Here is a 24,869-nt window from a genome sequence, read left to right on the forward strand (position 1 = left end):
CCTTAGTTAGAACTAGCTACATAGCCCTTAGTTAGAACTAGCTAGTTCGAACTAGGCTTAATCCTCGTAAGATGAGGTTTACCTAGTTCGAACTAAGCGCTCCGTTAGTTCGAATTAAGTTCGAACTAACGGAGCGCTAGTGTAGCGCCTAGGAAAGTTAGTTCGAACTAACGTCCGTTAGTTCGAACTAACTTTGTAGTGTAGACATACCCATACTGATGGTGTATCACTGAGGGAGACTAGATTGCCTGGAGTAGGTTCCACCCGTGACCTAGGAGGAAATGACAAAATTGTGGCCAGTTGGATGCTGCTCTCTGAGTTCTGGGATGGAAGTTCTAACGGATGCCCCGCACATGTGAGTCCCCAGTGCTCCTCTGGCAGTGTCTCTGGGGGTCAGTAATACGTCATAAGGCCAGAAGTGCTTACAGTTCACACAACTGTGGGTGCCACTGAAAAACCTATGGAACCTAAGGCACCAATCTCTAATGACTGAACACCTCGACTGGAATCAACATGAGCAGCCGCTTGGGGAAGAAAATCATGGAAGACAGGGGAGATTCCAGAAGACTGGAATAAAAAGGGGAATAAGGACAACCCAGGAAACTACAGTCCGGTCAGTTTAACGTCTGTCCCAGGGAAGATAATGGAACAGGTAATTAAGGAAATCATATGCAAACACTTGGAAGGTAATAAAGTGATAGGGAATAGCCAGCATGGGTTTGTGAAGAACAAGTCATGCCAAACTAATCTGATAGCTTTCTTTGATAGGATAACGAGCCTTTGGGATAAGGGAGAAGCGGTGGATGTCATATACCTAGACTTTAGTAAGGCATTTGAGACGGTCTCGCATGATATTCTTATTGATAAACTAGGCAAATATAACTTAGATAGGGCCACGATAAGGTGGGTGCATAATTGGCTGGATAACCATAGTCAGAGAGTTGTTGTTAACGGTGCTAAATCCTGCTGGAAAGGGATAACAAGTGGAGTTCCGCAAGGGTCTGTTTTGGGACCTGTACTGTTCAATATCTTCATCAATGATGTAGATATTGGGATAGAGAGTACGCTTATTAAGTTTGCAGATGATACCAAACTGGGTGGGGTTGCAACTTCTTTGGAGGATAGGGACATAATTCAAAATGACCTTAGCAAGTTAGAGAAATGGTCAGAGGTAAACAGGATGAGGTTTAATAAAGAGAAATGCAAAGTGCTCCACTTAGGAAGGAACAATCAGTTCCATACATACAAGATGGGAAGCGACTGTCTAGGAAGGAGCATGGCGGAAAGGGATCTAGGGGTCATAGTGGACCACAAGTTGAATATGAGTCAACAGTGTGATGCTGTTGCAAAAAAAGCAAATATGATTCTAGGTTGTATCAACAGGTGTATTGTAAGCAAAACTCGTGAAGTCATTCTGCCGCTCTACTCTGCACTAGTTAGGCCTCAGCTGGAGGACTGTGTCCAGTTCTGGGTGCCACATTTCAAGAAAGATGTGGAGAAATTGGAAAGGGTGCAGAGAAGAGCGACAAGAATGATTAAAGGTCTAGAGAACATGACCTATGAAGCCAGGCTTCATGAACTGGGCTTGTTTAGTTTGGAAAAAAGAAGATTAAGGGGGGGACATGATAGCGGTTTTCAAATATCTAAAAGGGTGTCACAAGGAGGAAGGAGAAAATTTGTTCCTCTTGGTTTCTGAGGACAGGACAAGGAGTAATGGGCTTAAAGTGCAGCAGGGGAGGTTTAGATTGGACATTAGGAAAAAATTCCTAACTGTCAGGGTGGTCAAATATTGGAATCAATTGCCAAGGGAGGTGGTGGAATCTCCCTCTCTGGAGATATTTAAGAACAGGTTAGATAGACATCTGTCAGGGATGGTGTAGACAGAGGCCATTTAGGGATTTGGGGCAAAAATTTGTCAGGGATGGTACTTGGCCCTGTTGTGAAGGCAGGGGCCTGGACTCAATGACCTTTCAAAGTCCCTTCCATTTCTAGGAGATAGGCAATCTCCATTAATTTATTTATTGCCCCCTTGACTGGACAAAACCAATTCCCGTAGGGCACATTTTTATACTTAGGTACAAACAACTTACACATCACTCCTGATGTATCTGGATGCCACCTTCTGACATTACTTATTGCCTTGTCGATGAGGGTTCTATCACTATCTATCATGATGTCAGTTTACCACTCGGTGACTAAAGGGTTAAACTCAGCTAGTTAAGGGTGTTGTCAGGCAGCCAGAAGAACCAATGGGATACTCTGCTGAAATTTAAACTGTAAATATAAACCTGCTGCCACTTCTCTTTGTGTGGGAATTCTAAGTAAGGAGCTGGAGGAAGCAAGATGAAGTAATCAGACAGAATAACAATGCCAACAAGGAATATGGGGCATGGGAATGGAGTAGGCCTTGCAGTACGGCTCAGTACAGAGCATGAGTAGATAGAGGAATGTATGATTAGACACAGCCAGGGTTTTTTTCTTTGTTTTATTGTTAGGTTAAACATCTCTGTGTGAAATCCATGTGCCTCCCTCCTCACATTCCCTATACCTAAGCTGTGCCAGTGATACCATTTTGCTCTGTCATTTGATTGGTTCTTTTCTCAGTTGTTCTCTAATACCTAGCAACCAAGTATGCTTTACCAAGTGGTTTTTGTTTGTTAACCCTTGTGTCCTGGACGGTAACAGGTCTGTGTGTGTGCCTGCCTAGGCTGAGAGGTCAGTTACTACAGATTCAAGTTTATTTTCTGTGGTTTTCCCGTCTCTTTTCAAGCTCTCTTGTCGTAAAAGAGCTTGGGGTACTCCTCTGGAAGAAGTCCAGATGATTCTTCCTGGGTTTTAAAAGTAGGAGTTGGACACTTGATGGTGGCAGCCCATCTCCTAAGGGCAGGAACTCTGGAACCTTGGAGAGTTTCTTAAGAAGAGCCTTTAAGGTCTCTTGCAGGCTCCCACCTTCTGCACTCGGAGTGGGTCATCCAATCAAAAAGGGGACATGTCTCTGTCCAGTTGGAGTAGGCACCGGGACATTAACACACGTCAGCCCTTGCTCAGTCATGACTGTCAGGGTATGGCAGCTCCTGTCCCAGTAGCAGTAGCAGGATGAAGCAGGGATAGGGAGGGAAGTGGTGAGAAACCAGTGAGGGAAAGGGCAAAGAGAGGAGCTGAGTGAGGGGGGTCCTGGTGAAAGAGGTGAAGAAGAACCCGGGACATTAGTAAACTGAGGGTACGTCTACACTGCAACGCTATTTCTGGACACCAGCTATTCCGCGTCTACACAGAAAGCGTGTTATTTTGGGTTCACTATTCCGAGGTCCCTGTAAACCTCATTGCACGAGGAGTAAGGGACATTTCAGAATAGCACCAAATTTCAAAATAAGCTATTTCAAAATAGAATTGAAATAAGATACACAATTAGCACAGTGCAAATTTCATAGCTTATTTTGAGTTGAGGCTGCAGTATAGATGCACCCTAAGTGAATCGGGGGAAGGAGCCTGGAAAGAAGAGAGGGGCAGAGCGTGGGATCTCAGGGGCCAAGTCTCCAGAAATAAGAAAGGGGCAAACCTGTGATGGGTGCGTAGATGGATCCCCGGTTAGAAAAGAACAGGTGAACCAGAGGCAATGGAGTAAATGGGCTTCTTTACTTCCGACACTTGTTCTGCCTCAAACCCCCAAAAGCTTGGTCCAAGTGAGCAACACATTAACCATAGATACAGCTTTTTATTGTAGTTAGTATGTAAATACACGTATCCACTACATCACTCTTCCAGCCCTAATTTTTTAACATGAGCACCCATAAAATGCATAGAAATCACCATGTGTTGAATGTAATTATATCCGCAACTGGTTACTGGTTACAGTGTTTGAGCTGAAGCAAGCAGTTCTACATTACAAACTTCTTGAATCAGCATCTTACAAAGGGGAAAAGCAGGAGCTGTGACCCAGACTGTTTCAGAGAGGGGAAACGGAGGAGGAAGAAGGGAGGGGAGGAAGATAACTCACCAGTCAGTGATGCAGAGAAGAGGGCCCAGCACCCTGTCACAGGCAGTTTGCACACAGCTCCATCTGAGAGCAGGAGGCCCCGGAGAAAATTTTAGGTTCTTTTATGAGTAAACAGCCAGAGCATTCTGTCCCGGATTGGTTTGGTCTTCACACCATAGATGATGGGGTTTAATGTGGGGGGCACCAGGAGACACATGTTGGCAAACAGAATGTGGAAATGAAAGGGTATATTCTGGCCAAACCGCTGTGCAAGGGCAGAGAAGAGAGCTGGGATGTAAAAGACTAAAATGACACAGAGGTGGGAGGTGCAAGTCCCAAAAGTCTTGAGCCGGGCGTCCTTGGTGGGGAGACGGAAGATGGCCCTGAGGATCTGGGTGTAGGACATGGTGATAAAAAACAGATCCAGACAGTTCTTCAATAATGAAACAAAGAGGCCATAGTAACTACTGATGCGGATGTCGCCACAGGACAGCTTTACCACGGCGATGAACTCGCAATATAAAAGGGGGATGACGTTGGTTCTGCAATAAGGCAACTGCCTTGCTAGGAAGGGATGAGGCAGCAGGAGGATACAGCCACGCAGCAACACGGCCAGCCCAATACTGGCCACAACGTGGCTTGTCAGGATGGTGGAATGTCTCAGAGGATTGCAGATGGCCACATAGCGATCAAAAGCCATGGCCACGAAGATCCCAGACTCCACCGCTAAAAAACAGTGAATGAAGAACATCTGGGTGAGGCAGGCATTGAAATTGATACCCCTGGAATTGAACCAGAAGATGCTCAGTGTTTTAGGTAGCGTGGATGTGGACAGGACCACATCGGTGATGGCCAGCATGCAGAGGAAATAGTACATGGGCTCATGGAGGCTACGCTCTCTCTTCACAATGAACAGGATGGTGATGTTTCCCAAGATGGCTATGATGTACATAGTGCAGAAGGGGATGGAGAGCCAGACATGGGCCGTCTCCAGGCCAGGAATTCCCAGCAGGATGAAGGTGGAGGGGTTGGTGAAATCTGTTGTGTTGGAAACTGACATGGAGTAGTGTAGAACGCAATCAAATCTTATGAAGAACGATGTCTCATGCATGTACCAAAGCATCCTTTGGCTTCCAAATGCGTCCAGGGAGATGTTTTTAGTAAAAATGCCTGGAGAGAGACACATTGTTCATACGAGACATTACATTCAGTACTGCACAGTGTTATGGATGAACACTGAATGGATGACATTTTCATGTTTCTGATAAATTAATTATGACCTGGAGCAAATAATGCCATAGGAATGTGATAGTGTCCCAGGAAGGAAGAATTCCTACACCCTGTGTTTTGGGAAACTTAAATAGGAGTCAGCAGGAAACACGTGTGAGGATACTCCTTATCCCTCATGGTTCCTTTATGCACTAAAAGTATGAACTTTTAGCTGGCGAGTACATGTCGTTCAGAGCTTCCTCTTCACCCAAGTGCTCAAAATGTGAGATTGGGAAAATGTGAACCTTCGTGCCCGGTAGAAACATCCCAACTAGAACACATCTCAGGGTGTGTCTAGACTACCTGTGTCTACACTACCACTGAGTTCTGTTGACATAACATTGACAGAACTCAGCACTTTTGTCGACAGCTGTAAACCTCATTCTACAAGGAATAACGCCTTTTGTTGACAGAGTTCTGTCGACAGAAGGCATTATTGCATCTACACTGTCCTTTGCATCTATACTGTCATGTCGACAAAGTGGCTTGCTTTGTCGACAGAACTGGATGTAGTCTAGATGCTCTTTGTTGACAGAAGCTTTGTCAACAGTATGGGTGTGTCTAGACTACATGCCTCTTTCATCAGAGGCATGGAGATTAGACACATAGGCAAAGGCAAATGAAGCCGTGATTTAAATGATCGCGGCTTCATTTACATTTACATGGCTGCCGTGCTGAGCTGACAAACAGCTGATCAGCTGTTTGTCCGCTCAGCGCGCTAGTCTGGACACTCCCCTGCCAACATCTAAGCCCTTTGTCGGCAGCCCTGTTATTCCTCGTGGGATGCGGTTTACCGGGGCTGCCGACAAAGGGCTTTGATGTCGGCAGGGGAGCGTCCAGACTAGCATGCTGAGCGGACAAACAGCTAATCAGGCAGGTGGAAACTGGCAGGTGGAAACTGTTGGCTTCTAATTAAAGTTTGAATTGTAGAAGCCTCTGCTGATTGGCTGAGCCTTGGTAGGGGGAGGGGCTTTATAAGGCAGTGGGCAAGCGACCAAGGAGCTTGCGAACAGGTGATTGCTAACAGGGAGTTTTGAGAGGGAGTTCTGAAGGGGAGAGGGAAGGGCGGGAGGTTCTCTTGCCTTTCTTTTTAAATCCCTTCTCCAGGACAGCAGAGATGGTTGATGATGCGTCTGCTGCTGTTGTTACCTGCACGGCGTGTGCCATGTTTGTCTTCCTCCCGGAAGAAAGAACGGATTTCATCTGCACCAAGTGCAAGCTGGTCGAGATTTTGGAAGAAAAAATTAGAGGACTAGAGGCCCAAGTGTCGACCTTACGCTTGATCAGAGAGGATGAAGACTTCCTCGATAGAAGGCAGCAATTGATCCTTCAAGCACGGCAGGCAGAGGAGCCAGTGAGGGCAGTACGCGACCAAGAGGAGAACTGGCAGCATGTAACTTCTAGAAGGGGAAAAAGGCCAGCACGGGATTCCCCCGATGCTATAGAGGTAAGCAATCGCTTTCAGGCTCTCTCCACAGACTCTGCAGTGCTGAATGCTCTGGAAGGGACCTCACAAGGTAGAAACCAGAAGGGAGCACCATCTACTGAAAGGCATGGGATGCGTAGTCCTAGGGATGGGGGTTCCACAGCCACCACCCCCAAAAGGAAACGACGGGTGGTGGTGGTCGGGGACTCCCTCCTAAGAGGGACTGAGCCATCCCTCTGCCGTCCAGACCTGGAATCTCGAGAGGTGTGCTGCTTACCGGGAGCTCGCATTCGGGATGTCACTGAGAGGCTTAGCAAGCTGATCAAACCTTCAGATCGCTACCCCTTCCTGCTTCTCCATGTAGGAACGAATGATACGGCCAAGAATGACCTTGAGCGGGTTGCTGCGGATTATGTAGCACTGGGAAGAAGGATCCAAGACTTTGGAGCGCAAGTGGTGTTCTCGTCCATCCTCCCTGTTGAAGGGAAAGGACTGGGCAGGGATCGTCGAATTGAGGAAGTAAGTTCGTGGTTGCGCAGGTGGTGTCGCAGAGAGGGCTTTGGTTTCTTCGACCATGGGACTCTGTTCCGGGCGGAAGGATTGTTAGGAAGAGATGGGATCCACCTAACCAAGAGAGGAAGGAGCATCTTCGCGGGCAGGCTTGCGAACCTAGTGAGGAGGGCTTTAAACTAGGTTCGTCGGGGGACGGTGACCAAAACCCTGAGGGGAGTGGGAAAGTCAGATACCGGGAAGAAATGCAGAGAGCAAGGAGCGAGAAAGGAGGACCCCAGTTTCGAATGGAGAAGATAGTGCAATCAACTGGTTACCTGAAGTGTTTGTACACTAATGCGAGAAGCCTGGGCAACAAACAGGAAGAACTGGAGGCCCTGGCCCAGGCCAAGAAATATGATTTAATTGGGATAACAGAGACTTGGTGGGATGACTCGCATGACTGGAGCGCTGTCATGGAAGGGTATAGATTGTTCAGGAAGAATAGGCAGGGGAGAAAAGGAGGAGGAGTTGCACTATATGTAAGAGAGCACTATGATTGCTCTGAACTCCAGTATAAAGAGGGAGAAAAACTTGTTGAAAGTCTATGGGTCAGGTTTAAAGGAGCAAACAGCAGTGATGTTGTGGTTGGTGTCTGCTACAGGCCACCGAACCAGGTGGATGAGGTAGATGAGGCTTTCTTCGAACAACTGAGCGAAGCTTCCAGATCGCAGGCCCTGGTTCTCATGGGGGACTTTAATCACCCTGACATCTGTTGGGAAACCAATACAGCAGTACACAGGCAATCCAGGAAGTTTTTGGAGAATGTTGGGGATAACTTCTTGGTACAAGTGCTGAAGGATCCGACCAGGGGCCGTGCACAGCTTGACCTTCTCCTCACAAACAGGGAGGAACTAATAGGGGACGTAGAGGTGGGTGACAACCTGGGAAGCAGTGATCATGAGATGGTAGATTTCAGGATCCTGACCAAAGGAAGGAAAGAGAGTAGTAAAATACACACCTTGGACTTCAAAAAAGCAGATTTTGACTCCCTCAGAGATCTGATGGAAAGAATCCCCTGGGATGTTAACATGAAGGGGAAAGGAGTCCAGGACAGCTGGCAGTATTTTAAAGAAGCCTTATTGAAGGCACAGAAAGAAACCATCCCGACACGTAGCAAGAGAGGCAAACCTGGTAGGAGACCGGATTGGCTTACAGGGGAAATCCTTGGTGTACTTAAGCACAAAAAGGAAGCTTACAGAAAGTGGAAACTTGGACAAATGACTAGGGAGGAGCTTAAATGTATAGTTCGAGAATGCCGGGGGGTTATCAGGAAGGCGAAAGCGCAAATGGAGTTGCGACTAGCTAAGGATGTGAAGGATAACAAGAAAGGTTTCTACAGGCATGTCAACAAAAAGGTGATCAGAGAGGGTGTGCAGTCCCTAATGGATGAAGGAGGTAACCTAGTGACAGAGGATGTAGGGAAAGCTGAAGTACTCAATGCTTTCTTTGCCTCTGTATTCACGGACAAGGTCGGCTCCTGGACTTCTGTGCTAAGCGACGCAAGATGGGAAGAAGATGGACAGCCCTTGGTGGGTAAAGAACAGGTTAGGAACTATTTAGAAAAACTAAACGTACACAAATCCATGGGTCCAGACTTAATGCACCCAAGGGTACTGAAGGAGTTGGCAAATGTCATTGAGGAGCCTTTGGCCATTATCTTTGAAAAGTCGTGGAGATCGGGCGAAATCCCGGATGATTGGAAAAGGGCAAATGTAGTGCCCATCTTCAAAAAAGGGAAGAAGGACGATCCAGGGAACTATAGGCCGGTCAGTCTTACCTCGGTTCCTGGAAAAATCATGGAAGGGATCCTAAAGGAATCCATTTTGAGACACTTGAATGAGAGGAAAGTGATCAGGAATAGTCAGCATGGATTCACAAAGGGCAAGTCGTGCTTGACCAATCTGATTAGCTTCTATGATGAGGTAACTGGCTCAGTGGACATGGGAAAGTCAGTGGATGTTGTGTACCTTGACTTTAGCAAGGCTTTTGATACGGTCTCCCACGATATTCTTGCCAGCAAGTTAAGGGAATGCGGATTGGATAAATGGACGGTAAGATGGATAGAAAGATGGCTAGAAGGCCGGGCCCAGCGGGTAGTGATCAACGGTTCGATGTCAGGATGGCGGTCGGTTTCTAGTGGAGTGCCCCAAGGTTCTGTTCTAGGACCGGTTTTGTTCAATATCTTTATTAATGACCTGGATGAGGGGATAGATTGCACCCTCAGCAAGTTTGCAGATGACACTAAGCTAGGGGGAGAGGTAGATACGCTTAAGGGCAGAGATAGGGTCCAGAGTGACTTAGACAAATTGGAGGATTGGGCCACTAGAAATCTCATGAGATTCAACAAAGACAAGTGTAGAGTCCTGCACTTGGGACGGAAGAATCCCAAGCATAGTTACAGGCTGGGGACCAACCAGTTAAGTAGTAGTTCTGCAGAAAAGGACCTGGGGGTTACAGTGGATGAGAAGCTAGATATGAGTCAACAGTGTGCCCTTGTAGCCAAGAAGGCTAATGGCATATTAGGATGCATTAAGAGGAGCATTGCCAGCAGATCCAGAGATGTCATTATCCCCCTTTATTCGGCTTTGGTGAGGCCACATCTGGAGTACTGTGTCCAGTTCTGGGCCCCCCACTACAAAAAGGATGCGGACGCATTGGAGAGGGTCCAGCGGAGGGCAACCAAAATGATTAGGGGGCTGGAGCATATGACCTATGAGGAGAGGCTGAGGGACTTGGGTCTGTTTAGTCTGCAGAAGCGAAGAGTGAGGGGGGACTTGATAGCAGCCTTCAACTTCCTGAAGGGAGGTTCCAAAGAGGATGGAGAGAGGCTGTTCTCAGTAGTGACAGATGGCAGAACAAGGAGCAATGGTCTCAAGTTGTGGTGGGAGAGGTCCAGATTGGATATTAGGAAAAACTATTTTACTAGGAGGGTAGTGAAGCATTGGAATGGGTTACCTAGGGAAGTAGTGGAGTCTCCATCCCTAGAGGTGTTTAAGTCTCGGCTTGACAAAGCCCTGGCCGGGTTGATTTAGATGGGATTGGTCCTGCCTAGAGCGGAGGGCTGGACTTGACGACCTTCTGAGGTCTCTTCCAGTTCTGATTCTATGATAAGGGGATGGTTGGATGAAATAACATGATCTTGGTAACTAATTGACCATTCATTTCCAGTTGGAAATGGGTCAATGGAGGGATGATAGGAGTTGCTATAGGGAACTTTCTGGGTGTCTGGCTGGTGAGTCTTGCCCACATGCTCAGGGTTTAGCTGATCGCCATATTTGGGGTCAGGAAGGAATTTTCCTCCAGGGTAGATTGGCAGAGGCCCTGGAGGTTTTTCGCCTTCCTCTGTAGCATTGGGCACAGATCACAGCTGAAGGACTCTCTGCATGTTGGGGCCTTCAAAGTATTGGAAGGCTTCAATATCTGAGACATAGGTGAGAGGATTATTCTAAGAGGGGTGGGCGAGATTCTGTGGCCTGCACTGTGCAGGGGGTCAGACTAGATGATCATAATGGTCCCTTCTGACCTTAAAGTCTATGAGTCTATGAGTCTATGAGCGTAGCAGCCATGTAAATGTAAATGAAGCCGCGATCATTTAAATCGCGGCTTCATTTGCCTTTGCCCATGTGTCTAATCTACATGCCTCTGACGACAGAGGCATGTAGTCTAGACACAACCTAACAGTCGACAAAATTTCTGTCGACAAAACCCTGTAGTCTAGACGTACCCTCAGAGCTAAGAACCACAGAAAGAAGGTTATTAAGTGTGAAAGAAATCCTAGAAAAGGCTACGAGCATTCCTAGAGGGAGAAAGGAAATTTGTGAAGGTTACAGAAAATGTAGCTATGTCCAAGAAATGTCTTTATTTCATGTTTGGAAAGAAGCAGCAAGACATACTCACATCAGCTATGGGGATGCAACACTTTCCAGTCCGTTAGCACTCATGGAATGTGTTACAGGGAATCTCCAGTTGAACCTTAGCTCTACAAACCCCATAGTTACTAGGTGACCGAGCAGCCTCACATCTCATTCCGAACCAGAACTGTGCAATCAGGCAACAGCAGAGAAAAAACAACACAACCAAAACCATAATGACAGACAGTTCCATGTTAAAGATAAACTATTCAAAATAAAGTGAAAGCACAACGACAACAAAAAAGACAGACTTAGGAAATAAATGGTATGGAATTAGTTGCAAAAAGTCAAGCAATATAATTCATGCCAGTCAACAATATGGTTTATGGGAAATACGTCTTGTCAAACCAAACCGGTTTCACCCTTTAATGGAAGTATTTATGGGGGATCAAGGGAATAAGCCTGAGACTCTGGACCTTGACGATTCTGAGGCATTTGATTTCCTAGGGAAAACATTCAGGTTAAAACATGAGTTTTCTGCAATATCAGTAGAGTCCACGTTCAATGGACTAGAAACTGGCAAAGTTACAGGCTCAGAGAGCAGATCTCAGTGGACCGTTGCCAGCGATTGCATGTCTTCCAAGCGGTATTCTGCAGGACACTGTGTTAGGCCCAAAGCTATTTCAAATTAGCATCACTGATCTGGGAATTTCAAATTAGCAAACACATAGGCTGTGTCTACACTGGCAAGTGTTTCCAGAAAATCAGCTGCTTCTCCGGAAAAACTTGCCAGCTGTCTACACTGGCTGCTTGAATTTCCACAAAAGCACTGATGATCTCATGTAAAATCATCAGTGCTTTTCTGGAAAAACTATGCTGCTCCCATTCGAGCAAAAGTCCCAAAAGGGCCAGTGTAGACAGCATAGTTCTGTTTTCCACAAAAAAGCCCCAATCGCAAAAATGGCGATGGGTGCTTTTTTGCGGAAAAGCGTGTCTAGATTGGCCATGGAGGCTTTTCCGCAAAAAGTGCTTTTCCGGAAAAGTGTCCTGCCAATCTAGACGCATTTTTCCGAAAATGCTTTTAACGGAAAACTTTTCCGCTTTAAGCATTTCCAGAAAATCATGCCAGTGTAGACGTAGCCATAAAGTCTCCAGATAAGATTTGTGAGTGACCCAAAGACAGGAAGAGCAGATGCAACGGAGGGGGGCCAAGCAACGGTACTGAATAATCTGGGGCATTTTCTGAGCTGGGTCAATGCAAACAAAATGTGTTAAGACCAGCACGTGGACAGTTCTCCTCTTGGAATAGGGAATGGAGGCCTGACCCATAGACTAGGGCACTGACCTACAGAATACAGCCCCCACCCCATTAACAGCCAGAGCGCTGAGATGCGAGGGGAGGAGGTGACAGTGTCTGCGCCTTCACACACCGCTGGCTACTTGGATATTTACTCAGTTCTGACTCCAAAGGGAGCTTTGCCTCTCTTGGACCCAAGGAAAGTACATGCAAGAGCCTCCGGGTGTGTCGTTCTATTTCACATCCTCTGGCATGATACCACCTCTGGGCTGGAGTCCGTCAGCTGGGATGGGAAGAGAAAAATGGAAAATCGTGCCCTGTGGCAAGAGCTCCGGGATGTGGAATGTCTGTGCAGAGCGCAAAGGGAAACAGACGTATCCTCTACCTCATCTCACTCACAGTGCACTGAGGTGGGCCAGCAGGGGAGTTCCTCAGCAAGAGATAGTACCTGTGAATTCGGAGCTGAATTGTCTTCCATCTGGTAACTGGGAGCCGTGACCCACACATCTCTCAGCCCAGCTTCTGCAGCAGCATCTCACCCTGGGAGAAGGCAGACAGCTGAACTTCATTTATAGCACAGCTTCGTGTGGCCCATGAGATGTAGGCTCGGCCTCCAGGGCAGGGGCAATCCTCGTGATGTAAACTGGCTGGAAATAAGCATCTTTGTGCTCCTGTGCTAATTAACAGGCTTGAGGGGTAAACAGCAATTAAGGGACTTTCCCAAAGGGAGAGGAGAACTCCTGGGCTCTGGGGTGAGTCGGAGAAGAATGGGCTGCTCTGTGCATTTGTGTGTACTTAATAATTATGGTTGATTTAGGTAGAAAATTAAGGATAAAGCCTAGGTCTCCATAAATGCCCAGGCAGGATGGGTGGACAGTAAACAGGCATATCTGTAGATAGATGGCTGAGGGGACACATCCGTGCGGTCTGCAGGCACACAGGGCTGTTGTAAAGGACCAATGCTTAGTCATGACCACAAGAATGACCATTTTACCATGCATCAGTTTTCACTAATCGCTCTTGAAAATGCCAAGCAAAGGGAAGTCACCATGAACATCTGGTGTTCTACTCTGCACTAGTTAGGCCTCAGCTGGAGTACTGTGTCCAGTTCTGGGCGCCACATTTCAAGAAAGATGTGGAGAAATTGGAAAGGGTACAGAGAAGAGCGACAAGAATGATTAAAGGTCTAGAGAACATGACCTATGAAGCCAGGCTTCATGAACTGGGCTTGTTTAGTTTGGAAAAAAGAAGATTAAGGGGGGACATGATAGCGGTTTTCAAATATCTAAAAGGGTGTCACAAGGAGGAAGGCGAAAATTTGTTCCTCTTGGTTTCTGAGGACAGGACAAGAAGCAATGGGCTTAAAGTGCAGCAGGGGAGGTTTAGACTGGACATTAGGAAAAAATTCCTAACTGTCAGGGTGGTCAAATATTGGAATAAATTGCCAAGGGAGGTGGTGGAATCTCCCTCTCTGGAGATATTTAAGAACAGGTTAGATAGACATCTGTCAGGGATGGTGTAGGTGGAGCTTGGTCCTGCCTTGAGGGCGGGGGGCTGGACTCGATGACCTCTTGAGGTCCCTTCCAGTCCTATTATTCTATGATTCTTTGATTCTATCTCCCCACAGACAGGCAAACTGAGCCCCGGGAAACGTTTCCTGGCTAAGGTCTCACACAGATTTAGTAACAGACAGAACCCAGGCGTCCCGATTTCCCTGCCGTTACCATTGCCTGCCCTTCCCACAAGGAGGGAAATAGACCCAAGCTGAGGGAAGGCCTGTTCATTGAGTGGAGAGCAGAGGAAAGGTGGGAAGAGGGAGCCTTACCCATCCTCTCAAAGCGAATCTGAGGTTTCCAGAGCCAGCTGGGCTACATCTACACTGGCATGATTTTCCGGAAATGCTTAAAACAGAACAGTTTTCCGTTATAAGTATTTACGGAAAAAGCGCGTCTACATTGGCAGGATGCTTTTCCAGAAAAGCACTTTTTCCGGAAAAGTGTCCATGGCCAATGTAGATGCGCTTTTCTGGAAAAAAGCCCCGATAGTCATTTTCGCGATCGGGGCTTTTTTGCGAAAAACACTACTGTGCTGTCTACACTGGCCCTTTTCCGGAACAGTTTTCTGGAAAAAGGACTTTTGCCCGAACGGGAGCAGCATAGTATTTCCGGAAAAGCGGCTGATTTCTTACATTAGATCGTCAGTGCTTTTCCGGAAATTCAAGGGGCCAGTGTAGACAGCTAGCAAGTTATTCCAGGAAAGCGGCTGATTTTCCGGAATAAGTGGCCAGTGTAGACACAGCCCTGGAGTTTGTGAACTGCCCAGTCCTGTGAGGTGTGAACTCTGGGACTAAACTCCCCCTCCCACTCAGAGACCTGCAAACACATTCCGGTCCCTGGCGTCGCTTGGGGGGAAATAGACTTTGAAAAAGCAACATCAACACAACTTTCCTGTGGCTGCCTTGGAAGAAGGGGGGCCCTACAGGTGGGAAGGAACCTGGGTTGGTGTTTGCATCGGGTTGGCTTGGTCTGCTGTTCCATTTCCTCCCAGTGCTAGCCAGGGCAATTGGAATTTCATGTCCCAAGTGGAGTCAGACTTTCCAGGGCTGTTCTGGCTGGAAGGTGTCTTCACCTTCACCTGTGGCTTAAGACAAAATTGGGGCTAGGCCTTGACTTTGCTAGGCTACTGTGTGTATCATTTATGATCCTTATTTCTATTATGAACGCCTACAGAGGCTCTGCTTCATGTCAGGGGGCCTCATGCTGGACCCTTCACAAGCAGAGGAGATGAAGTACCTGCCCAAAGGAGCTTAACTATCAAATGAACAGCACTGAGGATGGGTGGTTACACAGGCTCCTGGATGGGTGTGAGACAGCTGCAATGCACAGTCCTCCCTAGTCTCTTAGAAGCATGGGCCTCGGCCTTCAAGGCTAGAGCACGTACCTGAGGAAACCACTTTGGCAGCCAGGTTTGGTAGCCAACTGGTCTTTTGCGCTCAGCACGAGTGGGAAAGTACCTTCTGTAGCCTGGCAAGACTGTTCTGGTGGCCTAGGTGGGGGAAAGCCATTGGTGATGCCATGGCCATGGAGACAGCTCCACCACATGCTGTGGGGACGGGGAGCCTGGCCCGGCAGGGAAGGTGTCCTGGTCACCCACTGCAGCTAAGGACGTCCACTGCCATAATGATTCTTTGTGTAATCTGGCTCCACAGCTGAGAGACGGGGGCTGTGCCAGTGCAGTGGTTTTCTGCTTTTGACAATGCCCTGCACAGGTTCCCTTGAAAATCCCACCCCATTAACCTCTTCTCACTGTCTCATATCATGCAAGGTCTGTGGCAATGGGAGTGTGGGGAAAGGAAAGGGGGAGATGACCGCCCCATCATAGCCACAATCCTGCATGTAGCTGCCTTACACTGCCATTTAGCTCCATCCTGCACTTGTAAAAGAGGCAGCTAAATCAACTCCTCTCCTTAGACACCACAAGATATGGTCGGGGCAAGGTGATTACAAAACATCTGCACACCAGTCCCTGCCTCAGTGTCCTCACCACCCTGTGGCATTGTTTTGAATTAGGTCAAAGTTATCTAAGGAGTCCAAGCGCCACCAACTGCAACTTTTTGCTTCTCCAACCAGAGAATTTCTGCTGCTACCATAACCCTGCAACCTCTTTCCTTCCCCAGCTTCTTCTGACTTGTCTATTTTCAGTCATTTTAAATGCTGGACTAATATCTTTTCCCTCTGTTCCCTCTTGTGGGGGTGCCGTTACTTCTACACCCACTCTCTGCTGAGGCATTGGAGAAAACTGATTTGATCTACATTGCTGTTATTTCCATCCTTGATCTGAGCAAGATCTCCTTAGCTGCTCCTCGTCTTTAATGACAGCCTTGTCATAGACAGGTGCTTCGACCCAGCCTCCTCCTCCTGAGCAGAAGAAGCACGAGGAAGGAGTGCAGAAAAAGCCCAGAGGAAAGGACCCCACTGGTGTGTACAATAAAGTGTGAGGCAATTGTGTTTCCACCTGTGTGGGTTTCCCCACACCGTCTGGTTTTTGGTGTCTGTGTCTGGATACCATCTAGGTTTGCTAGGGACCTGGTGTTGTTGTGGAACATCCAGGCAAAAAGGGGACTCGTGAGTATCCTGTTACTGCAGAGGAGAGCAGGTGCTCGGCCATTAACACCCGTTGCCGGGAAAGTCCGACAGGTAGGAATAAGTTTATTCCATGGCCCATTGTGTTCACTGCTGAGCCATCCAACTGAACAGTCCAGCAAAGCAGGACTGTCTCCCAGCACTAGGCCGGACCCCTGTCAGGTTACAGCAGCTCCTGTCCCAGCCCCGGAGAAGAAGGGAGGAAGCAGGAATAGGGAGGGAGATGGAGACACTCCAGTGAGTGACAGAGGTAGGAGAGGAGAGAGGGTGGATATGGTGAAAGAGGTGAAGGACTCTGCCCATTGTTAAACTAGGTGAGTCAAGGGAAGGGTCTGGGAAGAAGAGTGGGGCAGAGTGTGGGATGTCGGAGGGCCAGTTAGCAGAAAGGCGGCAAACCGGTGAGTGGTACAAAGATGGATCCTCCTGCTAGAAAAGATACACAATTAGCACAGTGCAAATTTCATAGCTTATTTTGAGTTGAGGCTGCAGTATAGATGCACCCTAAGTGAATCAGGGGAAGGAGCCTGGAAAGAAGAGAGGGGCAGAGTGTGGGATCTCAGGGGCCAAGTCTCCAGAAATAAGAAAGGGGCAAACCTGTGATGGGTGCGTAGATGGATCCCCTGTTAGAAAAGAACAGGTGAACCAGAGGCAATGGAGTAAATGGGCTTCTTTACTTCCGACACTTGTTCTGCCTCAAACCCCCAAAAGCTTGGTCCAAATGAGCAACACATTAACCATAGATACAGCTTTTTATTGTAGTTAGTATGTAAATACACGTATCCACTACATCACTCTTCCAGCCCTAATTTTTTAACATGAGCACCCATATAATGCATAGAAATCACCAGCTGTTTGTCGGCAGATCGGGGCAGTCTGGATGCTCCGCATCGACAAAGAAGCCTTTCTTGATCGGCACAGGTAAACCTGGTTTCACGAGGCATACCTGTGCCGATCAAGAAAGGCTTCTTTGTCGGCACGTCGCGTCCAGACTGCCCCGATCTGCCGACAAACAGCTGATCGGCAGAGCGGGGCAGCCATTTAAATTTAAATGAAGCCGCGATTATTTTAATCGCGGCTTCATTTCCCTCTGCCGATCTGCCTAATCTACATGCCTCCGTCGACGGAGGCATGTAGTCTAGACACACCCCATGTGTTGAATGTAATTATATCCGCAACTGGTTACTGGTTACAGTGTTTGAGCTGAAGCAAGCAGTTCTACATTACAAACTTCTTGAATCAGCATCTTACAAAGGGGAAAAGCAGGAGCTGTGACCCGGACTGTTTCAGAGCGGGGAGACGGAGGAGGAAGAAGGGAGGGGAGGAAGATGACTCACCAGTCAGTGATGCAGAGAAGAGGGCCCAGCACCCTGCCACAGGCAGTTTGCACACAGCTCCATCTGAGAGCAGGAGGCCCCGGAGAAAATTTTAGGTTCTTTTATGAGTAAACAGCCAGAGCATTCTGTCCCGGATTGGTTTGGTCTTCACACCATAGATGATGGGGTTTAGTGTGGGGGGCACCAGGAGACACATGTTGGCAAACAGAATGTGGAAATGAAGGGGTATATTCTGGCCAAACCGCTGTGCAAGGGCAGAGAAGAGAGCTGGGATGTAAAAGACTAAAATGACACAGAGGTGGGAGGTGCAAGTCCCAAAAGTCTTGAGCCGGGCGTCCTTGGCGGGGAGACGGAAGATGGACCTGAGGATCTGGGTGTAGGACATGGTGATAAAAAACAGATCCAGACCGTTCCTCGATAATGCAACAAAGAGGCCGTAGTAACTACTGATGCGGATGTCGCCACAGGCCAGCTTCACCACAGCAATGTACTCGCAGAATAAATGGGGGATTATGTTGGTTCTGCAATAAGGCAACTGCCTTGCTAGGAAGGGATGAGGCAGCAGGAGGATGCAGCCACGCAGCAACACGGCCAGCCCAATATTGGCCACAACGTGGCTTGTCAGGATGGTGGAATGTCTCAGAGGATTGCAGATGGCCACATAGCGATCCAAAGCCATGGCCACGAAGATCCCAGACTCCACCGCTAAAAAACAGTGAATGAAGAACATCTGGGTGAGGCAGGCATTGAAATTGATACCCCTGGAATTGAACCAGAAGATGCTCAGTGTTTTAGGTAGCGTGGATGTGGACAGGACCACATCGATGATGGCCAGCATGCAGAGGAAATAGTACATGGGCTCATGGAGGCTACGCTCTCTCTTCACAATGAAGAGGATGATGAAGTTCCCCAAGATGGCTATGATGTACATGATGCAGAAGGGGATGGAGATCCAGACATGGGCCGTCTCCAGGCCAGGAATTCCCAGCAGGATGAAGGTGGAGGGGTTGGTGAAGTCTGTTGTGTTGGAAACTGACATGGAGTAGAGTAGAAAGCAACCAAATCTTATGAAGAACGATGTCTCATGCATGTACCAAAGTATCCTTAGGCTTCCGAATGCACCCAAGGTCCAGGGAGATGTTTTTAGTAAAAATGCCTGGAGAGAGACACATTGTTCATATGAGACATTACATTCAGTACTGCACAGTGTTATGGATGAACACTGAATGGATGACATTTTCATGTTTCTGATAAATTAATTATGACCTGGAGCAAATAATGCCATATATATGTGATAGTGTCCCAGGAAGGAAGAATTCCTACACCCTGTGGTTTGGGAAGCCTTAATAGGAGTCAACAGGAAACACGTGTGAGGATACTCCTTATCCCTCATGGTTCCTTCATGCACTAAAAGTATGAACTTCTAGCTGGCGAGTACATGCTGTACAGAGCTTTTTCTTCACCCAAGTGCTCAAAATGTGAGATTGGGAAAATGTGAACCTTCATGCCCAGTGGAAACATCCCAACTAGAACACATCTCAGGGTGTGGCTAGACTACAGGGTTTTGTCGACAAAAGTGAACTTTTGTCGACAAAACTATACCTGTGTCTACACTGCCACTGAGTTCTGTTGACATAACATCGACAGAACTCAGCAGTTTTGTCGACGGCTGTAAACCTCATTTTACAAGGAATAACGACTTTTGTCGACAGAGTTATGTTGACAGAAGGCATTATTGCATCTACTCTGTCCTTTGCATCTATACTGTCATGTTGACAAAGCGGCATGCTTTGTCGACAGAAATGGATGTAGTCTAGACACTCTTTGTTGACAGAGGCTTTGTCAACAGTATCTGTCGACAAAACCTCTATTGACAAAACCCTGTAGTCTAGACGTACCCTCAAAGCTAAGGACCAGAGAAAGAAGGTTATTAAGTGTGAAAGAAATCCTAGAAAAGGCTACGAGCATTCCTAGAGGGAGAAAGGAAATTTGTGAAGGTTACAGAAAATGTATCTATGTCCAAGAAATGTCTTTATTTCATGTTTGGAAAGAAGCAGCAAAACATACTCACATCATCTATGGGGATGCAACACTTTCCAGTCCGCTAGCACTCATGGAATGTGTTACAGGGAATCTCCAGTTGAACCTTAGCCCTACAAACCCCAGAGTTGCTAGGTGAACGAGCAGCCACACATCTCATTCCGAACCAGAACAGTGTAATCAGGCAACAGCGGAGAAAAAACAACACAACCAAAACCATAATGGCAGACAGTTCCATGTTAAAGGTAAACTATTCAAAATAAAGTGAAAGCACAACGACAACAAAAAAGACAGACTTAGGAAATAAATGGAAAACCTGGTATGGAATTAGTCGCAAAAAGTCAAGCAATATCATTCATGCCAGTCAACAACATGGTTTATGGGAAACACGTCTTGTCAAACCAAACAGGTTTCACCCTTTAATGGAAGTATTTATGGGGGATCAAGAGAATCAGCCAGAGACTCTGAACCTTGATGATTCTGAGGCATTTGATTTCCTAGGGGAAAACAATCAGGTTAAAACATGAGTTTTCTGCAATATCAGTAGAGCTCACGTTCAATGGACTAGAAACTGGCAAAGTTACAGGGCTCAGAGAGCAGATCTCAGTGCCAGCGATTGCATGTCTTCCAAGCAGTATTCTGCAGTACTCTGTGTTAGGCCCAAAGCTATTTCAAATTAGCATCAATGATCTGGGAGCAAACACATAAGCTGTGTCTACACTGGCAAGTTTTTCTGGAAAATCATCTGATTTTCCAGAAAAACTTGCCAGCTGTCTACACTGGCCGCTTGAATTTCCGGAAAAGCACTGACGATCGAATGTAAAATCATCAGTGCTTTTCTGGAAAAACGATGCTGCTCCCGTTTGGGCAAAAGTCTTTTTCCAAAAGACTGTTGCCCGAAAGTGCCAGTGTAGACAATATAGTTCTGTTTTCCGCAAAAAGCCCCAATTGCGAAAATGGCGATTGGGGCTTTTTTGCGGAAAACCGCGTCTAGATTGGCCACGGACGCTTTTCCGCAAAAAGTGCTTTTGCGGAAAAGCATCCTGCCAATCTAGATGTGCTTTTCCGAAAATGCTTTTAAAAGAAAACTTTTCCATTAAAAGCATTTCTGGAAAATCATGCCAGTGTAGACGTAGCCATAAAGTCTCCAGATAAGATTTGTGAGTGACCCAAAGACAGGAAGAGCAGATGCAATGGAGGGGGGCCAAGCAACGGTACTGAATAATCTGGGGCATTTTCTGAGCTAGGTCAATGCAAACAAAATGTGTTAAGACCAGCACGTGGACAGTTCTCCTCTTGGAATAGGGAATGGAGGCCTGACCCATAGACTAGGGCACTGACCTACAGAATACAGCCCCAACCCCATTAACAGCCAGAGCGCTGAGATGCGAGGGGAGGAGGTGACAGTGTCTGCGCCTTCACACACCGCTGGCTACTTGGATATTTACTCAGTTCTGACTCCAAAGGGAGCTTTGCCTCTCTTGGACCCAAGGAAAGTACATGCAAGAGCCTCCGGGTGTGTCGTTCTATTTCACATCCTCTGGCATGATACCACCTCTGGGCTGGAGTCCGTCAGCTGGGATGGGAAGAGAAAAACGGAAAATCGTGCCCTGAGACAAGAGCTCCGGGATGTGGAATGTCTGTGCAGAGCGCAAAGGGAAACAGACGTATCCTCTACCTCATCTCACTCACAGTGCACTGAGGTGGGCCAGCAGGGGAGCTCCTCAGCAAGAGATAGTACCTGTGAATTCGGAGCTGAATTGTCTCCCATCTGGTAACTGGGAGCCGTGACCCACACATCTCTCAGCCCAGCTTCTGCAGCAGCATCTCACCCTGGGAGAAGGCAGACAGCTGAACTTCATTTATAGCACAGCTTCGTGTGGCCCATGAGATGTAGGCTCGGCCTCCAGGGCAGGGGCAATCCTCGTGATGTAAACTGGCTGGAAATAAGCATCTTTGTGCTCCTGTGCTAATTAACAGGCTTGAGGGGTAAACAGCAATTAAGGGACTTTCCCAAAGGGAGAGGAGAACTCCTGGGCTCTGGGGTGAGTCGGAGAAGAATGGGCTGCTCTGTGCATTTGTGTGTACTTAATAATTATGGTTGATTTAGGTAGAAAATTAAGGATAAAGCCTAGGACTCCATAAATGCCCAGGCAGGATGGGTGGACAGTAAACAGGCATATCTGTAGATAGATGGCTGAGGGGACACATCCGTGCGGTCTGCAGGCACACAGGGCTGTTGTAAAGGACCAACGCTTAGTCATGACCACAAGAATGACCATTTTACCATGCATCAGTTTTCATTAATCGCTCTTGAAAATGCCAAGCAAAGGGAAGTCACCATGAACATCTCCCCACCGACAGGCAAACTGAGCCCCAGGGAGAAGTTTCCTGGCTAAGGTCTAACACAGATTTAGTAACAGACAGAACCCAGGCATCCCGATTTCCCTGCCGTTACCATTGCCTGCCCTTCCCACAGAGAGGGAAATAGACCCAAGCTGAGGGAACGCCTGTTCATTGAGTGGAGAACAGAGGAAAGGTGGGAAGAGGGAGCCTTCCCCATCCTCTCAAAGCGAATCTGAGGTTTCCAGAGCCAGCTGGGCTACGTCTACACTGGCATGATTTTCCGGAAATGCTTAAAACAGAACAGTTTTCCGTTATAAGTATTTCCGGAAAAAGTGCGTCTACATTGGCAGGATGCTTTTCCGGAAAAGCACTTTTTCCGGAAAAGTGTCCATGGCCAATGTAGACGCGCTTTTCTGGAAAAAAGCCCCGATCGTCATTTTCGCGATCGGGGCTTTTCTGCGAAAAACAGTACTGTGCTGTCTACACTGGCCCTTTTCCGGAACAGTTTTCTGGAAAAAGGACTTTTGCCCGAACAGGAACAGCATAGTATTTCTGGAAAAGCGGCTGATTTCTTACATTAGATCGTCAGTGCTTTTCCGGAAATTCAAGGGGCCAGTGTAGACAGCTAGCAAGTTATTCCAGGAAAGCGGCTGATTTTCCAGAATAAGTGGCCAGTGTAGACACAGCCCTGGAGTTTGTGAACTGCCCAGTCCTGTGAGGTGTGAACTCTGGGACTAAACTCCCCCTCCCACTCAGAGACCTGCAAACACATTCCGGTCCCTGGCGTCGCTTGGGGGGAAATAGACTTTGAAAAAGCAACATCAACACAACTTTCCTGTGGCTGCCTTGGAAGAAGGGGGGCCCTACAGGTGGGAAGGAACCTGGGTTGGTGTTTGCATCGGGTTGGCTTGGTCTGCTGTTCCATTTCCTCCCAGTGCTAGCCAGGGCAATTGGAATTTCATGTCCCAAGTGGAGTCAGACTTTCCAGGGCTGTTCTGGCTGGAAGGTGTCTTCACCTTCACCTGTGGCTTAAGACAAAATTGGGGCTAGGCCTTGACTTTGCTAGGCTACTGTGTGTATCATTTATGATCCTTATTTCTATTATGAACGCCTACAGAGGCTCTGCTTCATGTCAGGGGGCCTCATGCTGGACCCTTCACAAGCAGAGGAGATGAAGTACCTGCCCAAAGGAGCTTAACTATCAAATGAACAGCACTGAGGATGGGTGGTTACACAGGCTCCTGGATGGGTGTGAGACAGCTGCAATGCACAGTCCTCCCTAGTCTCTTAGAAGCATGGGCCTCGGCCTTCAAGGCTAGAGCACGTACCTGAGGAAACCACTTTGGCAGCCAGGTTTGGTAGCCAACTGGTCTTTTGCGCTCAGCACGAGTGGGAAAGTACCTTCTGTAGCCTGGCAAGACTGTTCTGGTGGCCTAGGTGGGGGAAAGCCATTGGTGATGCCATGGCCATGGAGACAGCTCCACCACATGCTGTGGGGACGGGGAGCCTGGCCCGGCAGGGAAGGTGTCCTGGTCACCCACTGCAGCTAAGGACGTCCACTGCCATAATGATTCTTTGTGTAATCTGGCTCCACAGCTGAGAGACGGGGGCTGTGCCAGTGCAGTGGTTTTCTGCTTTTGACAATGCCCTGCACAGGTTCCCTTGAAAATCCCACCCCATTAACCTCTTCTCACTGTCTCATATCATGCAAGGTCTGTGGCAATGGGAGTGTGGGGAAAGGAAAGGGGGAGATGACCGCCCCATCATAGCCACAATCCTGCATGTAGCTGCCTTACACTGCCATTTAGCTCCATCCTGCACTTGTAAAAGAGGCAGCTAAATCAACTCCTCTCCTTAGACACCACAAGATATGGTCGGGGCAAGGTGATTACAAAACATCTGCACACCAGTCCCTGCCTCAGTGTCCTCACCACCCTGTGGCATTGTTTTGAATTAGGTCAAAGTTATCTAAGGAGTCCAAGCGCCACCAACTGCAACTTTTTGCTTCTCCAACCAGAGAATTTCTGCTGCTAACATAACCCTGCAACCTCTTTCCTTCCCCAGCTTCTTCTGACTTGTCTATTTTCAGTCATTTTAAATGCTGGACTAATATCTTTTCCCTCTGTTCCCTCTTGTGGGGGTGCCGTTACTTCTACACCCACTCTCTGCAGAGGCATTAGAGAAAACTGATTTGATCTACAATGCTGTTATTTCCATCCTTGATCTGAGCAAGATCTCCTTAGCTGCTCCTCGTCTTTAATGACAGCCTAGTCATAGAGAGACGCTTCGACCCAGCCTCCTCCTCCTGAGCAGAAGAAGCATGAGGAAGGAGTGCAGAAAAAGCCCAGAGGAAAGGACCCCACTGGTGTGTACAATAAAGTGTGAGGCAATTGTGTTTCCACCTGTGTGGGTTTCCCCACACAGTCTGGTTTTTGGTGTCTGTGTCTGGATACCATCTAGGTTTGCTAGGGACCTGGTGTTGTTGTGGAACATCCAGGCAAAAAGGGGACTCGTGAGTATCCTGTTACTGCAGAGGGGAGCAGGTGCTGGGCCATTAACACCCGTTGCCGGGAAAGTCCGACAGGTAGGAATAAGTTTATTCCATGGCCCATTGTGTTCACTGCTGAGCCATCCAA

General features: G+C 47.7%; 2 protein-coding genes across 2 annotated transcripts; both read right to left on the minus strand.

Moving 5' to 3' along the window:
• Positions 1 to 4,088: 4,088 nt before the first annotated feature.
• Positions 4,089 to 5,036, minus strand: LOC102455946 (olfactory receptor 52M1-like). Its single transcript, XM_006117164.1, has one exon. It carries the CDS (start codon positions 5,034 to 5,036, stop codon positions 4,089 to 4,091), a length of 948 nt encoding a protein of 315 aa, XP_006117226.1.
• Positions 5,037 to 17,938: 12,902 nt separating this feature from the next.
• Positions 17,939 to 18,886, minus strand: LOC142827760 (olfactory receptor 52E4-like). Its single transcript, XM_075923426.1, has one exon. It carries the CDS (start codon positions 18,884 to 18,886, stop codon positions 17,939 to 17,941), a length of 948 nt encoding a protein of 315 aa, XP_075779541.1.
• Positions 18,887 to 24,869: the final 5,983 nt, after the last annotated feature.

The sequence above is a fragment of the Pelodiscus sinensis genome, chromosome 1 (genome assembly GCF_049634645.1).
Source record: "Pelodiscus sinensis isolate JC-2024 chromosome 1, ASM4963464v1, whole genome shotgun sequence".
In the NCBI taxonomy this organism is placed as follows: domain Eukaryota; kingdom Metazoa; phylum Chordata; order Testudines; family Trionychidae; genus Pelodiscus; species Pelodiscus sinensis.

What these genes read in the sequence shown, in the direction of transcription:
- LOC102455946 (XM_006117164.1), bottom strand. Translation starts at nt 5,036, where the DNA reads ATGTCAGTTTCCAACACAACAGATTTCACCAACCCCTCCACCTTCATC.
- LOC142827760 (XM_075923426.1), bottom strand. Translation starts at nt 18,886, where the DNA reads ATGTCAGTTTCCAACACAACAGACTTCACCAACCCCTCCACCTTCATC.